At 53.6% G+C, this 23,180-nt stretch overlaps 1 protein-coding gene across 3 annotated transcripts; it reads right to left on the bottom strand.

Moving 5' to 3' along the window:
* Positions 1–1,422: 1,422 nt before the first annotated feature.
* On the bottom strand, positions 1,423–12,794 carry LOC131574060 (trafficking protein particle complex subunit 1-like). 3 transcript variants are annotated; one of them, XM_058828446.1, is made up of 6 exons: positions 12,777–12,794; positions 10,563–10,572; positions 9,670–9,775; positions 8,235–8,305; positions 4,267–4,405; positions 1,423–2,481 (listed from the first exon to the last, which is right to left on the bottom strand). In XM_058828446.1, the coding sequence occupies exons 3-6, from the start codon at positions 9,766–9,768 to the stop codon at positions 2,347–2,349; spliced, it is 444 nt and encodes a 147-aa protein (XP_058684429.1). In that variant the 5' UTR covers positions 9,769–9,775; positions 10,563–10,572; positions 12,777–12,794; the 3' UTR covers positions 1,423–2,346. The 3 variants fall into 3 exon arrangements, with proteins under 3 accessions (XP_058684429.1, XP_058684428.1, XP_058684427.1); XM_058828445.1 differs by lacking the exons at positions 10,563–10,572; positions 12,777–12,794 and adding an exon at positions 10,259–10,262; XM_058828444.1 differs by lacking the exons at positions 10,563–10,572; positions 12,777–12,794 and having other exon boundaries at positions 9,670–9,881.
* Positions 12,795–23,180: the final 10,386 nt, after the last annotated feature.

Genomic DNA, 23,180 nt, shown 5'->3' with positions numbered 1-23,180 from the left:
AAGTTCCGGGTTTGGCCGCCAGGGGGAGAAGGGAGAAAATTTGGGGGGAAAATGGGAAAATTTGGGGGAAATTTGGGGGAAAATCGGAAAATTTGGGGGGAAAAATTGGGGGAAAAATGGGAAAATTTCGGGGGAAAAATGGGAAAATTTTGGGGGAAAATGGGAAAATTTGGGGGAAAATTTGGGAGAAAATTTGGGGGAAAAAGTTAAAATCGGGGGGAAAAGGGAATTTGGGGAAAAAAAATGGAAAATTTTGCGGGAAAAATGAAGAACTTGGGGGAAAATTTGGGGGGAAAATGGGAAAATTTCAGGGGAAAAATTGGGGGAAAATTTGGGAAAAAAATTGGGGGGAAAATGGGAAAATTTTGGGGGAAAATTTTGGGGGAAAATTTTGGGGGAAAATTTTGGGGGAAAATGGGAAAATTTTGGGGGAAAAATTGGGGGAAAAATGGGAAAATTTGGGGGGAAAATGGGAAAATTTGGGGGAAAATTTTGGGGAAAATTTGGGGGGAAAATGAAAAATTTTGGGGAAAAATTTGGGGGAAAAATGGGAAAATTTGGGGGGAAAAATTGGGGGAAAAATGGGAAAATTTGGGGGGAAAATGGGAAAAATTGGGGGAAAAATTGGGGGAAAATTTTGGGAAAATTTGGGGGAAAATGGGAAAATTTTGGGGGAAAAATTGGGGGGAAAATGGGAAAATTTCGGGGGAAAATTTCGGGAAAATTTGGGGGGAAAATGGAAAAATTTGTAGGGAAAAATTGGGGGAAAAATGGGACAATTTGGGGGGAAAATTTGGGGGAAAATTTGGGGGAAAAATGGAAAAATTGGGGGGAAAATTTGGGGAAAAATGGAAAAATTTGGGGGGAAATTTGGGGGGAAAATGGGAAAATTTGGGGGAAAATTGGGGGAAAAATGGGAAAATTTCGGCGGAAAATGGAAAAAATTTTGGGGAAAAATTTGGGGGAAAATGGGAAAATTTTGGGAAAAAAATTGGGGGAAAAATGGGAAAATTTCGGGGGAAAATTTGGGGAAAAATTTGGGGGGAAAATGGGAAAATTTTGGGGAAAAAATTAGGGGAAAAATGGGAAAATTTGGGGGAAATTTTGGGGGAAAACAGGAAAATTTTGTGGGAATTTGGGGGAAAAATGAGGGAAAATCGGGGGGAAAAGGAATTTGGGGGAAAAAATGGGAAAATTTTGGGGAAAAGTGGGAAAATTCAGGGGGGAAAAACGGGGAAATTTTGTGGGAATTTGGGAAAAAATTGAGGGGAAAATGAAAAATTTGGGGAAAAAGCAGAAATTGGGAGGGAAAAGAGGGAAAATCGGGGGCAAAAGGAGAAATTTTGGGGGAAAAAATGGAATTTTTGGGTGGAAAAATCCCAAATTTGGGGACCCTCCCCTCCCCCGACACCCAATGACCAAAAAAGGTTTTATGCAAATTTATTTAAATTAGGGATCAACTCCCAAAAAAGGAACTTGGGGGGGATTTTGGGGTTTTTTGGGGCTGTCAATCAAAATTTTGGGGTCATTTTTTAGGATTTTGGGGCTCCAAGTAGGGCAGGGCCCTGATGAATCCTCCGGGATTGGGATTTGGGAATTTTGGGGTCAATTGTTGGGATTTTGGGGTTTTTTGGGGTCATTTATTGGGATTTTGGGGTCATTTATTGGGATTTGGGGTCATTTATTGGGATTTTGGGGTCAGTTATTGGGATTTTGGGGTTTTTGGGGTTGCCAATGGAGATTTTGGGTTCAATTATTGGGATTTTGGGTTCAATTATTGGGATTTTGGGGTCATTTATTGGGATTTTGGGTCAGTTATTGGGATTTTGGGTTCAATTATTGGGATTTTGGGTTCAATTATTGGGATTTTGGGGTCATTTATTGGGATTTTGGGGTTTTTGGGGGTGCCAATGGAGATTTTGGGGTCAATTGTTGGGATTTTGGGGTCATTTATGGGAATTTGGGGTCAATTGTTGGGATTTTGGGGTCATTTATTGGGATTTTGGGGTCAGTTATTGGGATTTTGGGGTTTTTTGGGGTCATTTATTGGAATTTCGGGGTCTGTACAGAGATTTTGGGTTCAATTATTGGGATTTTGGGGTCAGTTATTGAGATTTTGGGGTCTCTATTGGGATTTTGGGGTTTTTGGGGTCGCTGATGCAGATTTTGGGGTCAGTTATTGGGATTTTGGGGTCTCCATTGGGATTTTGGGGTCTGTACAGAGATTTTGGGGTCATTTATTGGGATTTTGGTGTCTCCATTGGGATTTTGGGGTTTTTGGGGGCGCTGATGGAGATTTTGGGGTCATTTATTGGGATTTCGGGGTCATTTATTGGGATTTCGGGGTCAGTTGTTGGGATTTCGGGGCCCGAAGTAGGGCAGGCTGCGGACGAAGGCGTCGAGGCGCTGCCGGAACAGGAGGCTCTGCACGGGGGCCCGGGGGGGGCACAGGGGGTTCTTCACCACCAACTCCACGAAAAGCTGGGGGAAAAAAAACAGATTTTGGGAAAAATCCCCGGATTTTGGGGAGAAATCCCCAGAATCTGGGGTAAAATCCCCAGATTTTGGGGAAAAACAGCATTATTCTGTGGGAAAATCCCATTATTTTATGGAAAATGACATTATTTTGGGGAAAATCCCGTTCTTTTTGGGAAAAATCCCCAGATTTTGGGGGAAAATCCCATTATTTTGTGGAAAACTCCATTATTTTGGGGGGAAATCCCCAGAATTTGGGGGAAAACCACATTATTCTGCTGGAAAATCACGTTATTTTGTGAAAAATCACATTACTTTGGGAGAAATCCCACTATTTTTGGGAAAAATCCCTGGATTTTGCAGGAAAGTCCCAAAAATTTGGAGATTTGGGGTTTTACAGCTCCAATTTTGGGATTCTGATCCTTTGGGGTTGAAATTTGGGGTTCCAAGGGGGGATCTGGGGCAGTTTTTGGGAGCAGGATCAAGAATTTGAGACCTGGATCGATCCCAGCGCTCCCAGGGTGGATTTTGGCGCTTCCACCGGGAATTTTGGGGCCGGAATTTTTGGGATTTGAGGCCAAAATTTGAGGATTTGGGGCTTTTAGGGCTCAAATTTGGAGATTCAGGTTCTTCAGAGCACAAATTTTGGGATTTGGGGCAGTTTTTGGGAGCAGGATCAGGAATTTGAGACCCGGGTCGATCCCGGCGCTCCTGGGGTGGATTTTGACGCTTCCGCCGGGAATTTTGGGGCTGGGATTTTTGGGATTCGAGGCCAAAATTTGAGGATCTGGGGTTTTCCAGGCTCAAATTTGGGGATTCAGATTCTTTGGAGCACAAATTTTGGGATTTGGGGCAGTTTTTGGGAGCAGGATCAGGAATTTGAGACCTGGATCGATCCTGGCGCTCTCGGGGTGGATTTTGGCGCTTCCGCCGGGAATTTTGGGGCTGGAATTTCTGGGATTCAGGTCTGGAATTCCCGGATTTGGGGATTTTAGGGCTCAAATTTTGGGATTCAGGTTCTTCAGAGCACAAATTTTGGGATTTGGGGCAGTTTTTGGGAGTAGAATCAGGAATTTGAGACCCGGGTCTATCCCGGTGCTCCCGGGGCGGATTTTGGCGCTTCCACCGGGAATTTTGGGGCCGGGATTTTGGGATTTGGGTCCAGAATTTGAGGATTTGGGGCTTTTAGGGTCCAAATTTTGGGATTCAGGTTCTTCAGAGCACAAATTTTGGGATTTGGGGCAGTTTTTGGGAGCAGAATCAGGAATTTGAGACCTGGATCAATCCCGCTGCTCCCGGGGCGGATTTTGGTGCTTCCGCCGGGAATTCTGGGGCCGGAATTTTGGGAATTATGTCCAGAATTTGAGAATTTGGGGCTTTCGGGGTTCAAATTTTGTGATTCAGATTCTTTGGAGCACAAATTTTGGGATTTGGGGCAGTTTTTGGGAGCAGGATCAGGACTTTGAGACCTGGATCGATCCCGCTGCTCCCGGGGCGGATTTTGGCGCTTCCACCGAGAATTTTGGGGCTGGAATTTTTGGGATTCGAGGCCAAAATTTGAGAATTTGGGGCTTTTAGGGCTCAAATTTTGGGATTCAGATTCATTGGAGCACAAATTTTGGGATTTGGGGCAGTTTTTGGGAGCAGGATCAGGAATTTGAGACCCAGTCGATCCCGCTGCTCCCAGGGTGGATTTTGGCGCTTCCACCGGGAATTTTGGGGCCGGGATTTCGGGATTTGGGTCCGGAATTTTGGGATTTGGGTCCGGAATTTGGGGATTGGGGCGCTCACGTTGCTGTAGATGTGCTGCAGCGCCTCGCGGGCGCTGGGCACGCCCAGGTCGGTGTTGAGCACCAGGCGCAGCCCCGAGGGCGTCTCCAGGTAATGCAGCCGGTACTTGCTGGTGTGGAACGACACGAACCCGTCCCGCCTGCGCGCTAAGGAGCCAAAAAATTCCCAAAATCCCCAAAATTCCCCAAACTCCCCACCCCACCAATCCCAGGGAATCGCCTCCAGCTGCCAGAGCCACCCCCAGACCCCGAAATCCGCTTCAAAATCGCCCCAAATCTGCCCAAAATCTGCCCCAAATCTTGAAGGTTTGGCGCTCTCCAAAACGTGGAATTCCCAAAAATTCCCAAAATTCCCCAAAATTCCCCAAAATTCCCCGCCCCCACCAATCCCAGGGAATCGCCTCCAGCCACCAGAGCCACCCCCAGACCCCAAAATCCGCTTCAAAATCGCCCCAAATCTGCCCAAAATCTGCCCAAAATCTGCCCCGAATCTCGAAGGTTTGGTGCTCTCCAAAACGCCAAAATTCCCAAAATTCCCCAAAATTCCCAAAATTCCCGCCCCCCCAATCCCAGGGAATCGCCTCCAGCCACCAGAGCCACCCCCAGACCCCAAAATCCGCTTCAAAATCGCCCAAAATCTGCCCAAAATCTGCCCAAAATCTCGAAGGTTTGGCGCTCTCCAAACACCAAATTTCCCAAAAATTCCCAAAATTCCCAAAATTCCCAAAATTCCCCACCCCACCAACCCCAGGGAATCGCCTCCAGCCGCCAGAGCCACCCCCAGACCCCAAAATCTGCTTCAAAATCGCCCCAAATCTGCCCAAAATCTGCCCAAAATCTGCCCCAAATCTGCCCCGAATCTCGGTTTGGCGCTCTCCAAACACCAAATTTCCCAACATTCCCAAAATTCCCAAAATTCCCAAAATTCCCCACCCCCCCAATCCCAGGGAATCACCTCCAGCCACCAGAGCCACCCCCAGACCCCAAAATCTGCTTCAAAATCGCCCCAAATCTGCCCCAAATCTGCCCCAAATCTCGAAGGTTTGGCGCTCTCCAAAATGCCAAAATTCCCAAATTCCCAAAATTCCCAAAATTCCCCAAAATTCCCCACCCCACCAATCCCAGGGAATCGCCCCCAGCCACCAGAGCCACCTCCAGACCCCAAAATCCGCTTCAAAATCGCCCCAAATCTGCCCCAAATCTTGAAGGTTTGGCGCTCTCCAAAATTCCCAAAAATTCCCCAAAATCCCCCAAATTCCCAAAATTCCCCAAATTCCCAAAATTCCCCACCCCACCAATCCCGGGGATTCGCCTCCAGCCACCAGAGCCACCCCCAGACCCCAAAATCCGCTTCAAAATCGCCCCAAATCTGCCCCAAATCTGCCCAAAATCTGCCCCGAATCTTGAAGGTTTGGCGCTCTCCAAAATGCCAATTTTCCCAAAAATTCCCAAAATTCCCAAAATTCCCAAAACTCCCAAAATTCCTCGCCCCCCCCCCATCCTGGGGATTCGCCTCCAGCCACCAGAGCCACCCCCAGACCCCGAAATCCGCTTCAAAATCGCCCCAAATCTGCCCAAAATCTGCCCCGAATCTCGGTTTGGCGCTCTCCAAACACCAAATTTCCCAACATTCCCAAAATTCCCAAAATTCCCAAAATTCCCCACCCCCCCAATCCCAGGGAATCGCCTCCAGCCTCCAGAGCCACCCCCAGACCCCAAAATCTGCTTCAAAATCGCCCCAAATCTGCCCCAAATCTGCCCCAAATCTGCCCCAAATCTCGAAGGTTTGGTGCTCTCCAAAATTCCCAAAAATTCCCAGAAATTCCCAAAATTCCCAAAAATTCCCAAAATTCCCCAAATTCCCAAAATTCCCCAAATTCCCCACCCCACCAATCCCAGGGAATCGCCTCCAGCCGCCAGAGCCACCTCCAGACCCCGAAATCTGCTTCAAAACCGCCCCAAATCTGCCCCAAATCTGCCCCGAATCTTGAAAGTTTGGCGCTCTCCAAAATGCCAATTTTCCCAAAAATTCCCCAAATTCCCCAAATTCCCAAAATTCCCCAAATTCCCAAAATTCCCAAAATTCCCCACCCCACCAATCCCAGGGATTCGCCTCCAGCCACCAGAGCCACCCCCAGACCCCGAAATCCGTTTCAAAATCGCCCCAAATCTGCCCCAAATCTGCCCCAAATCTGCCCAAAATCTCGAAGGTTTGGCGCTCTCCAAAATGTGGAATTCCCAAAATTCCCAAATTCCCAAAATTCCTCGCCCCCCTCATCCGGGGATTCACCTCCAGCCACCAGAGCCACCCTCAGACCCCAAAATCTGCTTCAAAATCGCCCCAAATCTGCCCCAAATCTGCCCAAAATCTGCCCCAAATCTTGAAGGTTTGGCGCTCTCCAAAACGCCAAAATTCCCAAAATTCCTAAAATTTCCCAAAATTCCCCAAAATTCCCCGCTCCACCAATCCCAGGGAATCGCCTCCAGCCACCAGAGCCACCCCCAGACCCCGAAATCCGCTTCAAAATCGCCCCAAATCTGCCCCAAATCTGCCCCAAATCTCGAAGGTTTGGTGCTCTCCAAAATGCCAAAATTCCCCAAATTTCCCAAAATTCCCCAAATCCCCAAATTCCAGAGGGTCCCCAAACCCTCGGGATTCTCCCAGACCCCAAATTCCCCCAAATTCCCAAAATCTTCCCCCAAAATCCCCGAATCCCTCGGGATTTTTTGGGATTCCTCCTCTCCCCCATCCCAGATTTTTTTAGGACCCCCCCTGGAATTTTTTGGGATCGGCTGAAGCTCCGGGGGAATCCAAAGATCCCCAAAAAAACCCAAATTCCTCCCAAAATTCCCCCCAAAAAACCCAAATTCCTCCCAAAATTCCCCCAAAAAAACCCAAATTCCTCCCAAAAAACCCAAATTCCTCCCAAAATCCCCCCAAAAAACCCAAATTCCTCCCAAAATTCCCCCAAAAAACCCAAATTCCCCCCAAAAAACCCAAATTCCTCCAAAAATTCCCCCAAAAAAACCCAAATTCCTCCCAAAAAACCCAAATTCCTCCCAAAAAACCCAAATTCCTCCCAAAATTCCCCCCAAAAAACCCAAATTCCTCCCAAAATTCCCAAAATTCCCCCAAAATCCCCCCAAAAACCCAAATTCCCCCCAAAAAACCCAAATTCCCCCCAAAATTTCCCCCAAAAACCCAAATTCCTCCCAAAAAACCCAAATTCCCCCCAAAATTTCCCCCAAAAACCCAAATTCCTCCCAAAAACCCAAATTCCTCCCAAAATTCCCCCCAAAAAACCCAAATTCCTCCCAAAATTCCCAAAATTCCCCCAAAATTCCCCCCCAAAAACACAAATTCCTCCCAAAATTCCCCCCAAAAACCCAAATTCCTCCCAAAATTCCCCCCAAAAAAACCCAAATTCCTCCCAAAATTCCCCCCAAAAACCCAAATTCCTCCCAAAATTCCCCCCAAAAAACCCAAATTCCTCCCAAAAAACCCAAATTCCTCCCAAAATTCCCCCAAAATCCCCCCAAATCCTCATCCAGGATCCCCCCATCCCCCATTTTTTGGGATCTGATCCCATTTTTGGGATTTCCCAGGGATTTTTGGGATCTGATCCCGGTTTTTTGGGATTTCCCGGGGATTTTTGGGATCTGATCCCATTTTTGGGATCTCCCGGGGATTTTTGGGATCTGATCCCGGTTTTTGGGAATTTCCCGGGGATTTTTGGGATCTGATCCCATTTTTTGGGATTTCCTGGGGATTTTTGGGATCCCAAATCCCGAATTTTTTGGGATTTCCCAGGGATTTTTGGGATCTGATCCCGGTTTTTTGGGATTTCCTGGGGATTTTTGGGATCTGATCCCATTTTTGAGATTTCCTGAGGATTTTTGTGATCTGATCCCATTTTTTGGGATTTCCCAGGGATTTTTGGGATCCCAAATCCCGAATTTTTCGGATACATGTCCGTGGGGCTCATCTTGGCCACGAAGGAGCGGAGCGAGAAGAGCATCCCAAACATCAGCTTGAATTCCTGGGAATTTGGGAAAATTTGGGAAAATTTGGGGGATTTTGGGAGAATTTCCAGACTTCCAAACTCCCAGTTCCCAAAATTTCCCCAAATTCCCCATCCCAAAGCCCAAAATCCCCTCAAAATTCACGAATTCTCCCCCAAAAATTCCCAAAATCCCCCCAAAATTATTCCAAATTCTCCCAAATTCCCAAAAAGTCCCCAAAATTCAAAAAAATTCCCAAAAATTCAAAAAAATTCCCAAAAATTCAAAAAAATTCCCAAAAATTCAAAAAAAATTCCCGAAAATCCAAAAAATTCCCAAAAATTCCCAAAAATTCAAAAAAAATCAAAAAAATTCCCAAAAATCAAAAAAATTCCCAAAAATTCCCCAAATCCCCCCCAAATTCCTGAAATCTCCCTAAAATTCCCCAAAATTCCCCAAAACTCCCAAATTCCAACCCCCAAATCCTCCCAAAAAATTCCAAAATCCCCCCAAAAAATCCCAATTTCCCCCCAAAATCCTTCCAAAAACCCCAAAATTCCCAATTTCCCCAAGAATTCCCAAAAATTCACAAATTTCCCAAACCAAACCTGGAAAAAAAAATCTAAAATTCCCTCCCAAATCCCCATCAGAGCCCCCCAAAATTCCCAAAAATTCCCGAAAATTCAAAATAAAATCCTGGAAATTCCCAAAAATTCACAAAAATTCAAAATAAAAATCCTAAAAATTCCCAAAAATTCCCAAAAATTAAAAAAAATTCTGAAAATTCCCAAAAATTCCTGAAAATTAAAAAAAAAATCCTGAAAATTCCCAAAAATTCCCAAAAATTCCCAAAAAAAAAATCCTGGAAATTCCCAAAAATTCAAAAAAAATTCCTGAAAATTCCCAAAAATTCCCAAAAATTAAAAAAAAATCCTGAAAATTCCCAAAAATTCACAAAAAAAAAATTTAAAAAAAAAATCCTGAAAATTCCCAAAAATTCCTGAAAATTAAAATAAAAATCCTGAAAATTCCCAAAAATTCCCAAAAATTCCCAAAAATTAAAAAAAAAGTCCTGAAAATTCCAAAAAATTAAAAAAAAATCCTGAAAATTCCCAAAAATTACCCAAAATTAAAAAAAAAAAATCCTAAAAATTCCAAAAAATTCAAAAAAAATCCTGAAAATTCCCAAAAATTCCCAAAAATTAAAAAAAAAAATCCTAAAAATTCCCAAAAATTAAAAAAAAAAAATCCTGAAAATTCCCAAAAATTAAAAAAAAATTCCTGAAAATTCCCAAAAATTCAAAATAAAATCCTGAAATTTCCCAGAAACTCCCGAAATTTCCCAGAAATTCCCCAAAATTCCCGAAGTTCCCCGGAATTTTCCGGAATTCCTTTCCCAAACCTCCTCCTGGGGGATTCCCGGGGGTCTCCTCCGGTGCCATTCGCTGTAGAAGAGGCAGGAGCCGCCCCGGTCGAAGATGTAGAGATTGTGGATGGTCATGGATCCCCCCAAAATTCCCCAAAATCACCCCAAAATCCCAAAAAATTTTGGGATTCCCAAATCCAAAGGGAGAGCCCAAAAAATTCTGGGAATGGGGGAGGAATTCCTGTGGGAAAAGGGGAAAAAATCAGATTTTAACCCAAATTTCCAACCCAAGGAAGCCCAAAAATTCCAGAGGATCCCAAAAAATTTGGGATTTGGAGATCCCAAAAAATTCCGGGAATGGGGGAGAAATTCCTGTGGGAAAAGGGAAAAAAATCAGATTTTAACCCAAAATTTTCAACCCAAGGAAGCCCAAAATTGATGGGAAAAATCCCAAAAATTCCAGAGGGATCCCAAAAAATTTGGGATCTCCAAATCCAAAAATTCCAGGAATGGGGGAAAAATTCCTGTGGGAAAAGGGGAAAAAATCAGATTTAAACCCAAAATTTTCATCCCAGGGAGCCCAAAATTGAGGGGAAAAATCCCCCAAAAAATTCCAGAGGATCCCAAAAAATTCCAGAGGGATCCCAAAAAATTTGGGATTGGAGATCCCAAAAATTCTGGGAATGGGGGGAAAAATTCTGGAGGGAAAAGGGGGAAAAAATCAGATTTTAACCCGAATTTTCAACCCAAGGAAGCCCAAAATTGAGGGGGAAAATCCCAAAAAATTCCAGAGGATCCCAAAAAATTTGGGATCTCCAAATCCAAAAAATTCCAGGAATGGGGGGAAAATTCCTGTGGGAAAAGGGAAAAAAATCAGATTTTAACCCAAATTTTCAACCCAGGAAGCCCAAAAATTCCAGAGGGATCCCAAAAAATTCCAGAGGATCCCAAAAAATTTGGGATTTGGAGATCCCAAAAATTCCGGGAATGGGGGAGGAATTCCTGAGGGAAATGGGGAAAAAAATCAGATTTTAAACCAAAATTTTCATCCCAGGGAGCTCAAAATTGATGGGAAAAACCCAAAAAATTCCAGAGGGATCCCAAAAAATTCCAGAGGGATCCCAAAAAATTCCAGAGGGATCCCAAAAAATTTGGGATCCCCAAATCCAAAGGAAGAGCCCAAAAAATTCTGGGAATGGGGGGAAAATTCCTGTGGAAAAAAGGGGAAAAAAATCAGATTTTAACCCAAAATTTTCATCCCAGGGGAGCCCAAAATTGATGGGAAAATCCCCAAAAAATTCCAGAGGGATCCCAAAAAATTCCAGAGGGATCCCAAAAAATCCACTCCAAAAATTTGGGATCCCCAAATCCAAAGGGAGATCCCAAAAATTCTTGGGAATGGGGGAGGAATTCCTGGGGGAAAAGGGAAAAAAATCAGATTTTAACCCAAAATTTTCATCCCTGGGAGCTCAAAATTGATGGGAAAAATCCCCCAAAAATTCCAGAGGATCCCAAAAAATTCCAGAGGGATCCCAAAAAAAATTGGGATTTGGAGATCCCAAAAATTCCAGGAATGGGGGAGGAATTCCTGAGGAAAAAGGGGAAAAAAATCAGATTTTAACCCAAATTTTCATCCCAGGGAGCTCAAAATTGATGGGAAAAATCCCCCAAAAATTCCAGAGGGATCCCAAAAAATTCCAGAGGGATCCCAAAAAAATTTGGGATTTGGAGATCCCAAAAATTCCGGGAATGGGGAGGAATTCCTGTGGGAAAAGGGAAAAAAAATCAGATTTTAACCCAAATTTTCAACCCAAGGAAGCCCAAAATTGATGGGAAAAATCCCCAAAAAAATTCCAGAGGATCCCAAAAAATTCCAGAGGATCCCAAAAAATTTGGGAGCCCAAAATCCAACAGGAGAGCCCAAAAAAATTCTGGGAATGGGGAGGAATTCCTGAGGGAAAAGGGAAAAAAATCAGATTTTAACCCAAATTTTCATCCCAGGAGAGCCTAAAATTGATGGAAAAATCCCCAAAAAATTCCAGAGGGATCCCAAAAAATTTGGGGTCTCCAAAAAAAATTTTTTGGGATCCCCAAATCCAAAGGAAGAGCCCAAAAAATTCCGGGAATGGGGAAAAATATTTTTGGGAGAAACCAAAATTTAAAGGGGGGGGGGGGGGGAAGCCCCAAAAATTCCAGAGGATCCCAAAAAACGCCCGAAATTCCGGAATTTTGGGAAATCCCAAAAAATTCTGGGAAAGGGAGGGGGAGGGGCCCGGAATTCCAGAGGGAGCCCAAAATTTTGGGGAATTTTGGGAATTTTTGGGAATTTTGGAAGAGACCAAAATCGGGATTGGGGGGGGGGGAGGGGGGGGGGGAGGGTCCAGGAATTCCAGAGGATCCAGAAAATTCCAGGGGGAGCCCCCAGATCCAGCCAGGGCTCCCAGTATAAACCAGTACAGACCAGTATAAACCAGTATAAACCAGTACAGACCAGTATGACCAGTATAAACCAGTATAAGCCAGTATAAACCAGTATAAACCAGTATAAACCAGTATAAAGCAGTACAGACCAGTATAAACCAGTATAAACCAGTATAAAGCAGCACAGACCAGTACAGACCAGTACGGACCAGTGCCAGCAATCCCAGTGGCTCCCAGCGTTCCCAGTATACCCAGTAAAGGGCTCCCAGTCCATCCCAGTTCATCCCAGACTCTCCCAGTTCCCTCCCAGTTGCCCCCAGTTCCCTCCCAGTTCCCCCCAGTCCATCCCAGTCCCATCCCAGTCCATCCCAGTCCCTCCCAGTTCCCCCCCAATCCCATCCCAGTCCATCCCAGTTCCCCCCAGTCCATCCCAGTTCCCCTCAGTTTCCCCCCCAGTCCCATCCCAGTCCCCCCCAGTTCTCCCCCAATCCCATCCCAGTCCATCCCAGTCCCCCCCCAGTCCATCCCAGTCACCCCCAGTTCCCTCTCAGTCCCCCCCAGTCCATCCCAGTTCCCCCCAATCCCATCCCAGTCCCTCCCAGTCCCCCCCAGTTCCCCCCAATCCCATCCCAGTCCATCCCAGTCCCTCCCAGTTCCCCCCAGTCCATCCCAGTTCCCCCAATCCCATCCCAGTCCATCCCAGTTTCCCCAGTTCCCGCTCACCCCTTCCCGCCGCTCCCACTTCCGCCCGCCCCGCGCTTTCTGTGACGTCACTTCCGCTTCCGCCCAAACCCAACATGGCGGAGCCGCCCTGACCCCGCCCCCGAGTGGGCGTGGCCATTCCATATATGGGCATGTTCCATATAAGGAGCGAAAGGGGCGTGGTCACGGGGAGAGGGGCGTGGTTTCGCGTTGATTGACAGCTCCGGGCCGGTGGGCGTGGCCACCCCACAGACGGGCACGCGCCATATAAGGAGCGGAAAGGGGCGTGGTCATGGGTTGAGGGGGCGTGGTCTCGCTTTGATTGACAGCTCCGGTCCGGTGGGCGTGGCCTCGCTCCCGTTTTGGGGTCCCCGAATCCCCCCGAGCCCCTCCCCCACCCCTTGGGGGGCTCCCGGGCGGTGCCCAACCCCCAATTCACCCCCAAAAGGGTCCCCGTGACCCCCCCCCGACATCCCAGAGAACCCCCCAGGGTCCCCCCGACATCCCAGAGACCCCCCCAGACCCCCCCCAGAGACCCCAGACACCCCCAGGGTCCGCTCAGACGCCCCAGACCCCCCCAGGGTCCCCCCAACTCTCCCCCCCACCTATCAGAGCCCACCCAGAGCCCCCCCAGAGACCCCCAAATGTCCCCTCCCACCCATCAGAGCCCCCCCAGACCCCCCCCAGGGTCACCCCAGACCCCCCAGGCCCCCCCAGTGTCCCCCAAATCTCCCCCCCACCCATCAGAGCCCCCCAGAGCCCCCCAGGGTCACCTCTGACCCCCCCAGAGCCCCCCCAAACCATCGGAGCCCCCCCAGAGTCACCCCAGACCCCCCGAGTGTCCCCCCCACATCCCAAAGCCCCCCCCAATGTCCCAGAGCCCCCCCGAGGGTCCCCCAAATGTCCCCCCCCACCCATCAGAGCCCCCCCCAAAGCCCCCCCAGACCCCCCCAAATCCCAAAGCCCCCCCCCAAGTCCCCTCCCCCACAGGGACCCCCCCCAATGTCCCCCCCGTGTCCCCCCCACCCCTCCCAAGACCCCCAGGGACCCCCCCAATGTCCCCCCCCCCCCAAAGCCCCTCCCCCCACGGGTGTCCCCCCCCCCCCCGTGTCCCCGTGTCCCCCGTGTCACCTCCCCGCCCCTCCCCCCACCCCCGGGGACAAATCGGATTAACGGGGGGGGGGGTGGGGGAGGGGAGGGGGGGATTAGGGGGCCCCCCCCCCGCGCCCCTCCCCCCGCGGCGGCCGCACAGGAGCGACGGCGGCTCCGGGGCTCCCTGGGGGCAGCGCTGCGACCCCCCCGGACCCCCCCGGGACCCCCCGGGACCCCCAGACCCCACCCGGGACCCCCCCGGGACCCCCAAATCCCTCCCAACCCCCACCCGGGACCCTCAAACTCCACCCGGGACCCCCCAAATCCTTCCCAACCCCCACTCAGGACCCCACCCGGGACCCCCAAACCCCACCCGGGACCCCCCCGGGACTCCCCCGGGACCCCCAAACCCCACCCGGGACCCCCCAACCCCACCCGGGACCCCCCCGGGACCCCCAAATCCCTCCCAACCCCCACCCGGGACCCTCAAACTCCACCCGGGACCCCCCAAATCCTTCCCAACCCCCACTCAGGACCCCCCCGGGACCCCCAAACCCCACCCGGGACCCCCCCGGGACCCCCAGACCCCACCCGGGACCCCCAGACCCCACCCGGGACTCCCCCGGGACCCCCAAACCCTCCCAACCCCCACCCCCCGGGACCCCCAAATCCCACCCGGGACCCCCAAATCCCACCCGGGACCCTCAAACTCCACCCGGGACCCCCCAAATCCTTCCCAACCCCCACTCAGGACCCCCCCCGAGACCCCAAATCACCCCCGGGACCCCCAAACCCCACCCGGGACCCCCCCGGGACCCCCCAACCCCCACCCGGAACCCTTAGACCCCACCCGGGACCCCCCAAATCCCTCCCAACCCCCACCCGGGACCCCCAAACCCCACCCGGGACCCCCCCGGGACCCCCAAATCCCACCCGGGACCCCCAGACCCCACCCAGGACCCCCAGACCCCTCCCAGCCCCCACCTGGGACCCCCCCGGGACCCCCAAATCCCTCCCAACCACCCCTCCGGGACCCCCAAACCCCCCCCGGGACCCCCAAACCCTCCCAACCCCCACTCGGGACCCCTCCCGGGACCCCCCCCGAGACCCCAAATCACCCCCGGGACCCCCCCGGACCCCCCGGACAGGTAAGAGACGCCCCCCCCCCCAAACCCCGCCCCCTCCCCCCACCAGGTGAGGACCCCCCCCCCCCAATCCCTGCCCCCACCGGGGTAATTAAGGGACCCCCCCCCCAATTAAGGGACCTCGCCCCAATTAAGAGACCCCCCCCCCCAATTAAGGGACCCCCCCAATTAAGGGACCCCCCCCAATTAAGAGACCCCCCCAATTAAGAGACCCCCAATTAAAGCCCCCCCCAATTAAGGGACCCCCCCCAATTAAGGGACCCCCCCCCAATTAAGGGACCCCCCCCCCAATTAAGGGACCCCCACAATTAAGGGACCCCCCCAATTAAGGACCCCCCCCAATTAAGGACCCCCCCCAATTAAGGGACCCCCCCAATTAAGGGGCTCCCCTAATTAAGGGACCCTTCCCCAATTATGGGACCCCCCCAATTAAGAGACCCCCAATTAAGGGACCCCCCCCAATTAAGGACCCCCTCCCACATCATTAAGGGACCTCTTTAATTAGGGCATCCCCAATTAAGGGACCCCTCCAATTAAGGGGCTCCTCCAATTAAGGGATCTCTGTCTAATTATGGGGCCCCTTTAATTAAAGGACTCTCCCAATTAAGGAGCCCTTTCCTAATTAAAGGACTCCTTTAATGAAGAGATCCCCAATTAAGGGACCCGTTTAATTAAGGGACCCTTTTAATTAAGGGACCCCTGTAATTAAGGGACCCCTGTAATTAAGGGATTCCTCACTAATTAAGAGACCCCAATTAAGGGACCCCTTTAATGAAGGGATTCTCCCTAATTAAGGCACCCCTTTAATTAAGGCACCCCTTTAATGAAGAGATTCCTCTCTTATTAAGGGACCCCCAATTAAGCGACCCCTTTAATTAAGGGACCCCTCCCTAATTAAGAGACCCCAATTAAGGGACAGCCAATTAAGGGACCCGTTTAATTAAGGGACCCTTTCCTAATTAAGAGACCCCAATTAAGGGACCCCTCCCTAATTAAGGGACCCGTTTAATTAAGGGACCCCTCCCTAATTAAGAGACCCCAATTAAGGGACAGCCAATTAAGGGATCCGTTTAATTAAGGGACCCCTCCCTAATTAAGAGATCCCAATTAAGGGACCCCTCCCTAATTAAGGGACACGTTTAATTAAGGGACCCCTCCCTAATTAAGGGACACGTTTAATTAAGGGACCCCTCCCTAATTAAGAGACCCCAATTAAGGGACCCCTCCCTAATTAAGGGACCCGTTTAATTAAGGGACCCCTCCCTAATTAACCCCCCCCACCAAATTCGGGATTTTTGGGGTCCCTTTGGGGGTTTTGGGGTGACCCCTCCCCCACACCTGGGACCCCTCCCCCCACACCTGGGACCCCTCCCCCACACCTGGGACCCCTCCCCCACACCTGAGACCCCTCCCCCACACCTGGGACCCCTCCCCCACACCTGAGACCCCTCCCCCACCACCTGGGACCCCTCCCCCACACCTGAGACCCCTCCCCCACACCTGAGACCCCTCCCCCCCCCACCTGGGACCCCTCCCCCACACACCTGGGACCCCTCCCCCACACCTGGGGGTCCCTTTGGGGCACTGGGGGGACTGGAGGGGTGTTGGGTACCCTGGGACAGGTGGGACAGGACAGGTGTGACAGGTGTGACAGGTGTGAGGGGACAGGTGTGACAGGGACAGGTGTGACAGGGACAGGTGTAACTCAGGTGTGACACAGGTGTGACAGGACAGGTGTGAGGGGACAGGTGTGACAGGACAGGTGTGACAGGACAGGTGTGACAGGACAGGTGTGACTCAGGTGTGACACAGGTGTGACAGGACAGGTGTGAGGGGACAGGTGTGACAGGACAGGTGTGACAGGTCCAGGTGTGACAGGTCCAGGTGTGACAGGTCCAGGTGTGACAGGGACAGGTGTGACAGGGACAGGTGTGACACGACAGGTGTGACAGGTCCAGGTGTGACACAGGTGTGACAGGACAGGTGTGACAGGACAGGTGTGACAGGTCCAGGTGTGACAGGACAGGTGTGACAGGACAGGTGTGACAGGTCCAGGTGTGACAGGACAGGTGTGACAGGACAGGTGTGACAGGTCCAGGTGTGACAGGACAGGTGTGACAGGACAGGTGTGACAGGGACAGGTGTGACAGATCCAGGTGTGACAGGACAGGTGTGACAGGACAGGTGTGACAGATCCAGGTGTGACAGATCCAGGTGTGACAGGACAGGTGTGACAGGACAGGTGTGACAGGTGTGACAGGACAGGTGTGACAGGTCCAGGTGTGACAGGACAGGTGTGACAGATCCAGGTGTGACAGGTCCAGGTGTGACAGGACAGGTGTGACAGATCCAGGTGTGACAGGTCCAGGTGTGACAGGTCCAGGTGTGACAGGTTCAGGTGTGACAGGACAGGTGTGACAGGGACAGGTGTGACAGGGACAGGTGTGACACAGGTGTGACATGTGTGACAGGACAGGTGTGACACAGGTGTGACAGGACAGGTGTGACAGGTCCAGATGTGACAGGTCCAGGTGTGACAGGGACAGGTGTGACAGGACAGGTGTGACAGGACAGGTGTGACAGGACAGGTGTGACACAGGTGTGACAGGACAGATGTGACAGTGACAGGTGTGACGGGGACAGGTGTGACATGGGCAGGTGTGACACAGTGTGACAGGACAGGTGTGACAGGTCCAGATGTGACAGGTCCAGGTGTCCCAGGTAACATTTAATGGTTGACATTTGACAGGCGACATTTGACAGGTGCCAGGTGAAGGGTGACATTTCCCAGGTGACATTTCCCAGGTGACATTTCCCAGGTGACATTTGATGGGTGACAGGTGACATTTCCCAGGTGACATTTCCCAGGTGACGTTTCCCAGGTGACATTTGATGGGTGACAGGTGACGTTTCCCAGGTGACATTTCCCAGGTGACATTTCCCAGGTGACATTTCCCAGGTGACATTTCTCAGGTGACATTTCCCAGGTGACATTTCCCAGGTGTCACTGGCGGCTGCCGCGTGCCGCGGGCACCACGTGCAGGTGACGTCCAGGTGACGTCCAGGTGACGTCCAGGTGACGCGCAGGTGACGCGCAGGTGACGCGCCTGGCCCGGGGATGATCCCGGAATAACCGGGCGGGATTAGGGCGGGGCCTGGCCGGGGACAGAGGTGACACCGGGACAGGGGGGACATGGGGAGGGACAGACGGACGGCGGGACAGGGGACACCTGGGACACTGGGGACACCTGGGACAGGGGACACCTGGGACAGGGGACACCGGGGACAGGGGACACCGGGGACACCTGGGACACTGGGGACACCTGGGACACCTGGGACAGGGGACACCGGGGACAGGGGACACCGGGGACAGGGGACACCTGGGACACCTGGGACAGGGGACACCGGGGACAGGGGACACCGGGGACACCTGGGACACTGGGGACAGGGGACACCGGGGACACCTGGGATAGGGGACACCTGGCACACCTGGCACAGGTGACACCGGGCCAGGGGGGACACGGGGAGGGACAGACGGACGGCGGGACAGGGAACACCTGGGACACCTGGGACAGGGGACACCTGGGACACCTGGGACACCTGGGACAGGGGACACCTGGGACACCTGGGACAGGGGACACCTGGGACACCGGGGACAGGGGACACCGGGGACACCTGGGACACCTGGGACAGGGGACACCTGGGACACCGGGGACAGGGGACACCTGGGACACCTGGGACAGGGGACACCGGGGACAGGGGACACCTGGGACACCTGGGACACCTGGGACAGGGGACACCTGGGACACCGGGGACAGGGGACACCTGGGACACCTGGGACAGGGGACACCGGGGACAGGGGACACCGGGGACACCTGGGACACCTGGGACACCTGGGATAGGGGACACCGGGGACAGGGGACACCGGAGACACCTGGGACAGGGGAGACAGGGGACACCTGGGATAGGGGACACCTGGCACACCTGGCACAGGTGACACCGGGCCAGGGGGGACACGGGGAGGGACGGACGGACGGCGGGACAGGGGACACCGGGGACAGGGGACACCGGGGATAGGGGACACCGGGGATAGGGGACACCTGGCACACCTGGCACACCTGGCACTGGTGACACCAGGCCAGGGGGTACACGTGGGAGGGACAGACGGACGGCGGGACAGGGGACACCTGGCACAGGTGACACAGGACAGACAGGTGGCCCTGGGGGTGTCACACAGGTGACACTGGGGGTGTCACACAGGTGGCCCTGGGGGTGTCACACAGGTGACGCTGGGGGTGTCACACAGGTGACCCTGGGCCCAGGTGACACCGGCTGGGGGTTCGGGGGGTGGGGGTTGCACCAGGTGAGGGTGACACCAGGATGTGACACCGGGGGGTGTCCCAGGTGTGTCCCCTCCAGGTGTGTCCCAGGTGTGTCCACCCGCAGGTGTGTCCCCTCCAGGTGTGTCCCCTCCAGGTGTGTCCCAGGTGTGTCCACCCACAGGTGTGTCCCCTCCAGGTGTGTCCCCTCCAGGTGTGTCCCCTCCAGGTGTGTCACCTCCCCAGGTGTGTCCCCTGCAGGTGTCCCCGTGTTCCCTCCAGGTGTGTCCCAGGTGTGTCCCCGTGTCCCCATCCCAGGTGTGTCCCCTCTCCAGGTGTGTCCCCTCCAGGTGTGTCCCCGTGTCCCCCCAGGTGTCCCCGTGTCCCCTCCAGGTGTGTCCCCATGTCCCCCCCAGGTGTCCCCGTGTCCCCTCCAGGTGTGTCCCCTCTCCAGGTGTGTCCCCTCTCCAGGTGTGTCCCCGTGTCCCCCCCCCCAAGGTGTGTCACCTCCAGGTGTGTCCCCGTGTCCCCCCCAGGTGTCCCCGTGTCCCCTCCAGGTGTGTCCCCTTCAGCTGTGTCCCCTCCCAAGGTGTGTCACCTCCCCAGGTGTCCCCGTGTCCCCTCCAGGTGTGTCCCCTCCCCAGGTGTGTCCCAGGTGTGTCCCCTCCAGGTGTGTCCCCTCCCCAGGTGTCCCCTCCAGGTGTGTCCCCTCTCCAGGTGTGTCCCCTCCCCAGGTGTGTCCCAGGTGTGTCCCCGTGTCCCCTCCCCAGGTGTGTCCCCATCCCAGGTGTGTCACCTCTCCAGGTGTGTCCCCTCCCCAGGTGTGTCCCAGGTGTGTCCCCTCCCCAGGTGTCCCCTCTCCAGGTGTGTCACCTCTCCAGGTGTGTCCCCCCCAGGTGTCCCCGTGTCCCCTCCCCCCCCCGTCTCTCCCTCACGTGGCCCCGCCCGGGATGGGGGTGGGGGAGGGGCGGGGATTATCCCGGGTTTAACCCCTCCCCTCCCCCCCCCGGGATTACCGCGGGGGATGATGGGAACGGGGGGGGGGGAGGGGCAGGGCCGGCTCATCCCCTCCCCCCTCCCCCCCCCTCCCTCCCCTCCCCCCCTCCCTCCCCTCCCCCCCCTTCCCGGAAGCGGAAACGGGGCCGGGACCCCCCCAGTGACCCCTCCCCCACTCCGGTGACCCCGCAGTGACCCCTGTGTGTCCCCAGGTGACCCCCGCGGTGACCATGGTGACATCTCCGGACACCTCCGGCCACCCCAGGGCCTGAGGGACCCCCCCGGGCACGGCCTGGACATGCGGCCCCGAGGGGACAGGGCTGGGGACAGCAGGGACACCGCCCCTGGTGGCACCGGGACCTTCTGTGGTGGCACCGGGACATCCTGTGGTGACACCGCCCCTGGTGGCACCGGGACCTTCTGTGGTGGCACCGGGACCTTCTGTGGTGGCACCGGGACATCCTGCGGTGACACCGCCCCTGGTGGCACCGGGACCTTCTGTGGTGGCACCGGGACATCCTGCGGTGACACCGCCCCTGGTGGCACCGGGACATCCTGTGGTGACACCGCCCCTGGTGGCACTGGGACCTTCTGCTGTGGCACCGGGACCTTCTGTGGTGACACCGGGACATCCTGCGGTGGCACTGGGACATCCTGTGGTGACACCGGGACATCTTGTGGTGGCACCGCCCATGGAGGTGGCACCTGCAACAGTGACGGCTCCAACGGTGGTGGCATCTCCCATGGCATCACCTCCCATGGTGGCACCTCCCATGGTGGTGGCATCATCTCCTGTGGTGATATTTCCCACGGTGACATTTCCAAGAGTGGTGGCATCTCCCACGGTGGCATCTCCAATGGTGGTGGCATCTCCCATGGCGTCATCTCCCATGGTGGCATCTCCCATGGCGTCGTCTCCCATGGTGGCATCTCCCATGGCGTCGTCTCCCATGGTGGCATCTCCCATGGCATCGTCTCCCATGGTGGCACCTCCCATGGTGGTGGCATCATCTCCCATGGTGACATTTCCTACAGTGACATTTCCAAGAGTGGTGGCATCTCCCATGGCATCACCTCCCATGGCGGCATCTCCAAGAGTGGTGGCATCTCCAATGGTGGTGGCATCTCCCACAGTGGTGGCGTCATCTCCTGTGGTGACATTTCCTACAGTGACATCTCCAAGAGTGGTGGCATCTCCCATGGTGGCATCTCCCATGGTGGCATCTCCAATGGTGGTGGCATCTCCCATGGCATCACCTCCCATGGCGGCATCTTCCTTGGTGGCATCTCCAAGAGTGGTGGCACCTCCCATGGTGGTGGCATCATCTCCGTTGGTGACATTTCCTACAGTGACATCTCCAAGAGTGGTGGCATCTCCCATGGCATCACCTCTCACGGTGGCACCTCCCATTGTGGTGGCATCATCTCCCATGGTGACATTTCCTACAGTGACATTTCCAAGAGTGGTGGCATCTCCCACGGTGGCATCTCCAATGGTGGTGGCATCTCCCATGGTGGCATCTCCCATGGTGGCATCTCCCATGGCATCACCTCCCTTGGTGGTATCTCCAAGAGTGGTGGCACCTTCCATGGCGTCGTCTCCCATGGTGGCACCTCCCATTGTGGTGGCATCATCTCTGTTGGTGACATTTCCTACAGTGACATCTCCAAGAGTGGTGGCATCTCCCATGGCATCACCTCCCATGGTGGTGGCACCTCCCACAGTGACATTGCCCGCTGTGACATCTCCAGCTGTGGTGGCATCTCCTACGGTGGCACCTCCCACAGGGACCTTTCCCACAGTGGTGTCACCTCCCATGGCGTCATCTCCCACGGTGGCATCTCCTCTCATGGGGACTCTTCTTCTGGTGGCTTCTGCCATGGTGGCATCTCCTGGCACGGTGACAACTCCCAGGGTGGTGACATCTCTGGTGGTGACAATTCCCACGGTGGCCACCCCCGTGTTGGTGGCTCTGCTCATGGCATCATCTCTCGTGGTGGCATCTCCCACGGTGGCACCTGCAGAGGTGACATCTCCCACAGTGACGTTTCTCACGGTGATGGCACTTCCCATGGTGGTGGCTCCTCTCACGGCTTCATCTCCCACGGTGACATCTCCAGTGGTGGTGACACCTCTTGTGCCACCACCTCCCACGGTGACATCTCCAAAAGTGTCACTTCCCATGGTGGCACACCCAGTGGTGGCATCTCCCAGGGTGACATCAGCCACAATGACGTTTTCCACGGTGGTGGCACCTCTCATGTCATGACCCGCCATGATGGCACTTCCCGTGGTGGTGACATCTCCAGCAGTGACATCTCCAATGGTGACATCTCCAACAAGGACATTTCCCGCTGTGGTGGCATCTCCAATGGTGACATCTCCAACAGTGACATCTCCCACTGCGGTGGCATCTCCAATGGTGGCATCTCCAATGGTGGCATCTCCAATGGTGACATCTCCAACAGTGACATCTCCTCCTGTGGTGGCATCTCCAATGGTGACACCTCTCACAGTGGTGGCATCTCCCATGGTGGCATCTCCAACAGTGACATCTCCAACAGTGACATCTCCCACGGTGGTGGCACCTCCTGTGGCATCGCATCCCACGGTGGCATCTCCTGTGGTGGCACCTCCAACAAGGACATCTCCCACAGTGGTGGCACCTCCCATAGTGACGTCTCCCATGGTGGCATCTCCAACGGTGACACCTCCCACAGTGGTGGCATCTCCAACAGGGACATCTCCAACAGGGACATCTCCAATGGTGACATCTCCAATGGTGCCACCTCCCTCAGTGACATCTCCCACAATGGTGGCTTCTCCAAAAGGGACATCACCCATGGTGGCACCTCCAACAGTGGTGGCATC

This window comes from Poecile atricapillus (assembly GCF_030490865.1).
Source record: "Poecile atricapillus isolate bPoeAtr1 chromosome 36 unlocalized genomic scaffold, bPoeAtr1.hap1 SUPER_36_unloc_1, whole genome shotgun sequence".
NCBI classification, from domain to species: domain Eukaryota; kingdom Metazoa; phylum Chordata; class Aves; order Passeriformes; family Paridae; genus Poecile; species Poecile atricapillus.
Note: the sequence above shows the minus strand (reverse complement) of the source record. Positions and strands in the feature narration are given on the sequence as shown.

Bases quoted from the DNA above. Each gene is read 5' to 3' on its own strand.
- LOC131574060 (XM_058828446.1), bottom strand. From the start codon at position 9,768: ATGACCATCCACAATCTCTACATCTTCGACCGGGGCGGCTCCTGCCTC. The intron at 8,306-9,669 runs GTTTGGGAAAGG...CCAAATTCCCAG, and splicing joins CGGGAATCCCCCAGGAGGAG to GAATTCAAGCTGATGTTTGG. The intron at 2,482-4,266 runs GTGAGCGCCCCA...TTTTTCCCCCAG, and splicing joins TGCAGCACATCTACAGCAAC to CTTTTCGTGGAGTTGGTGGT.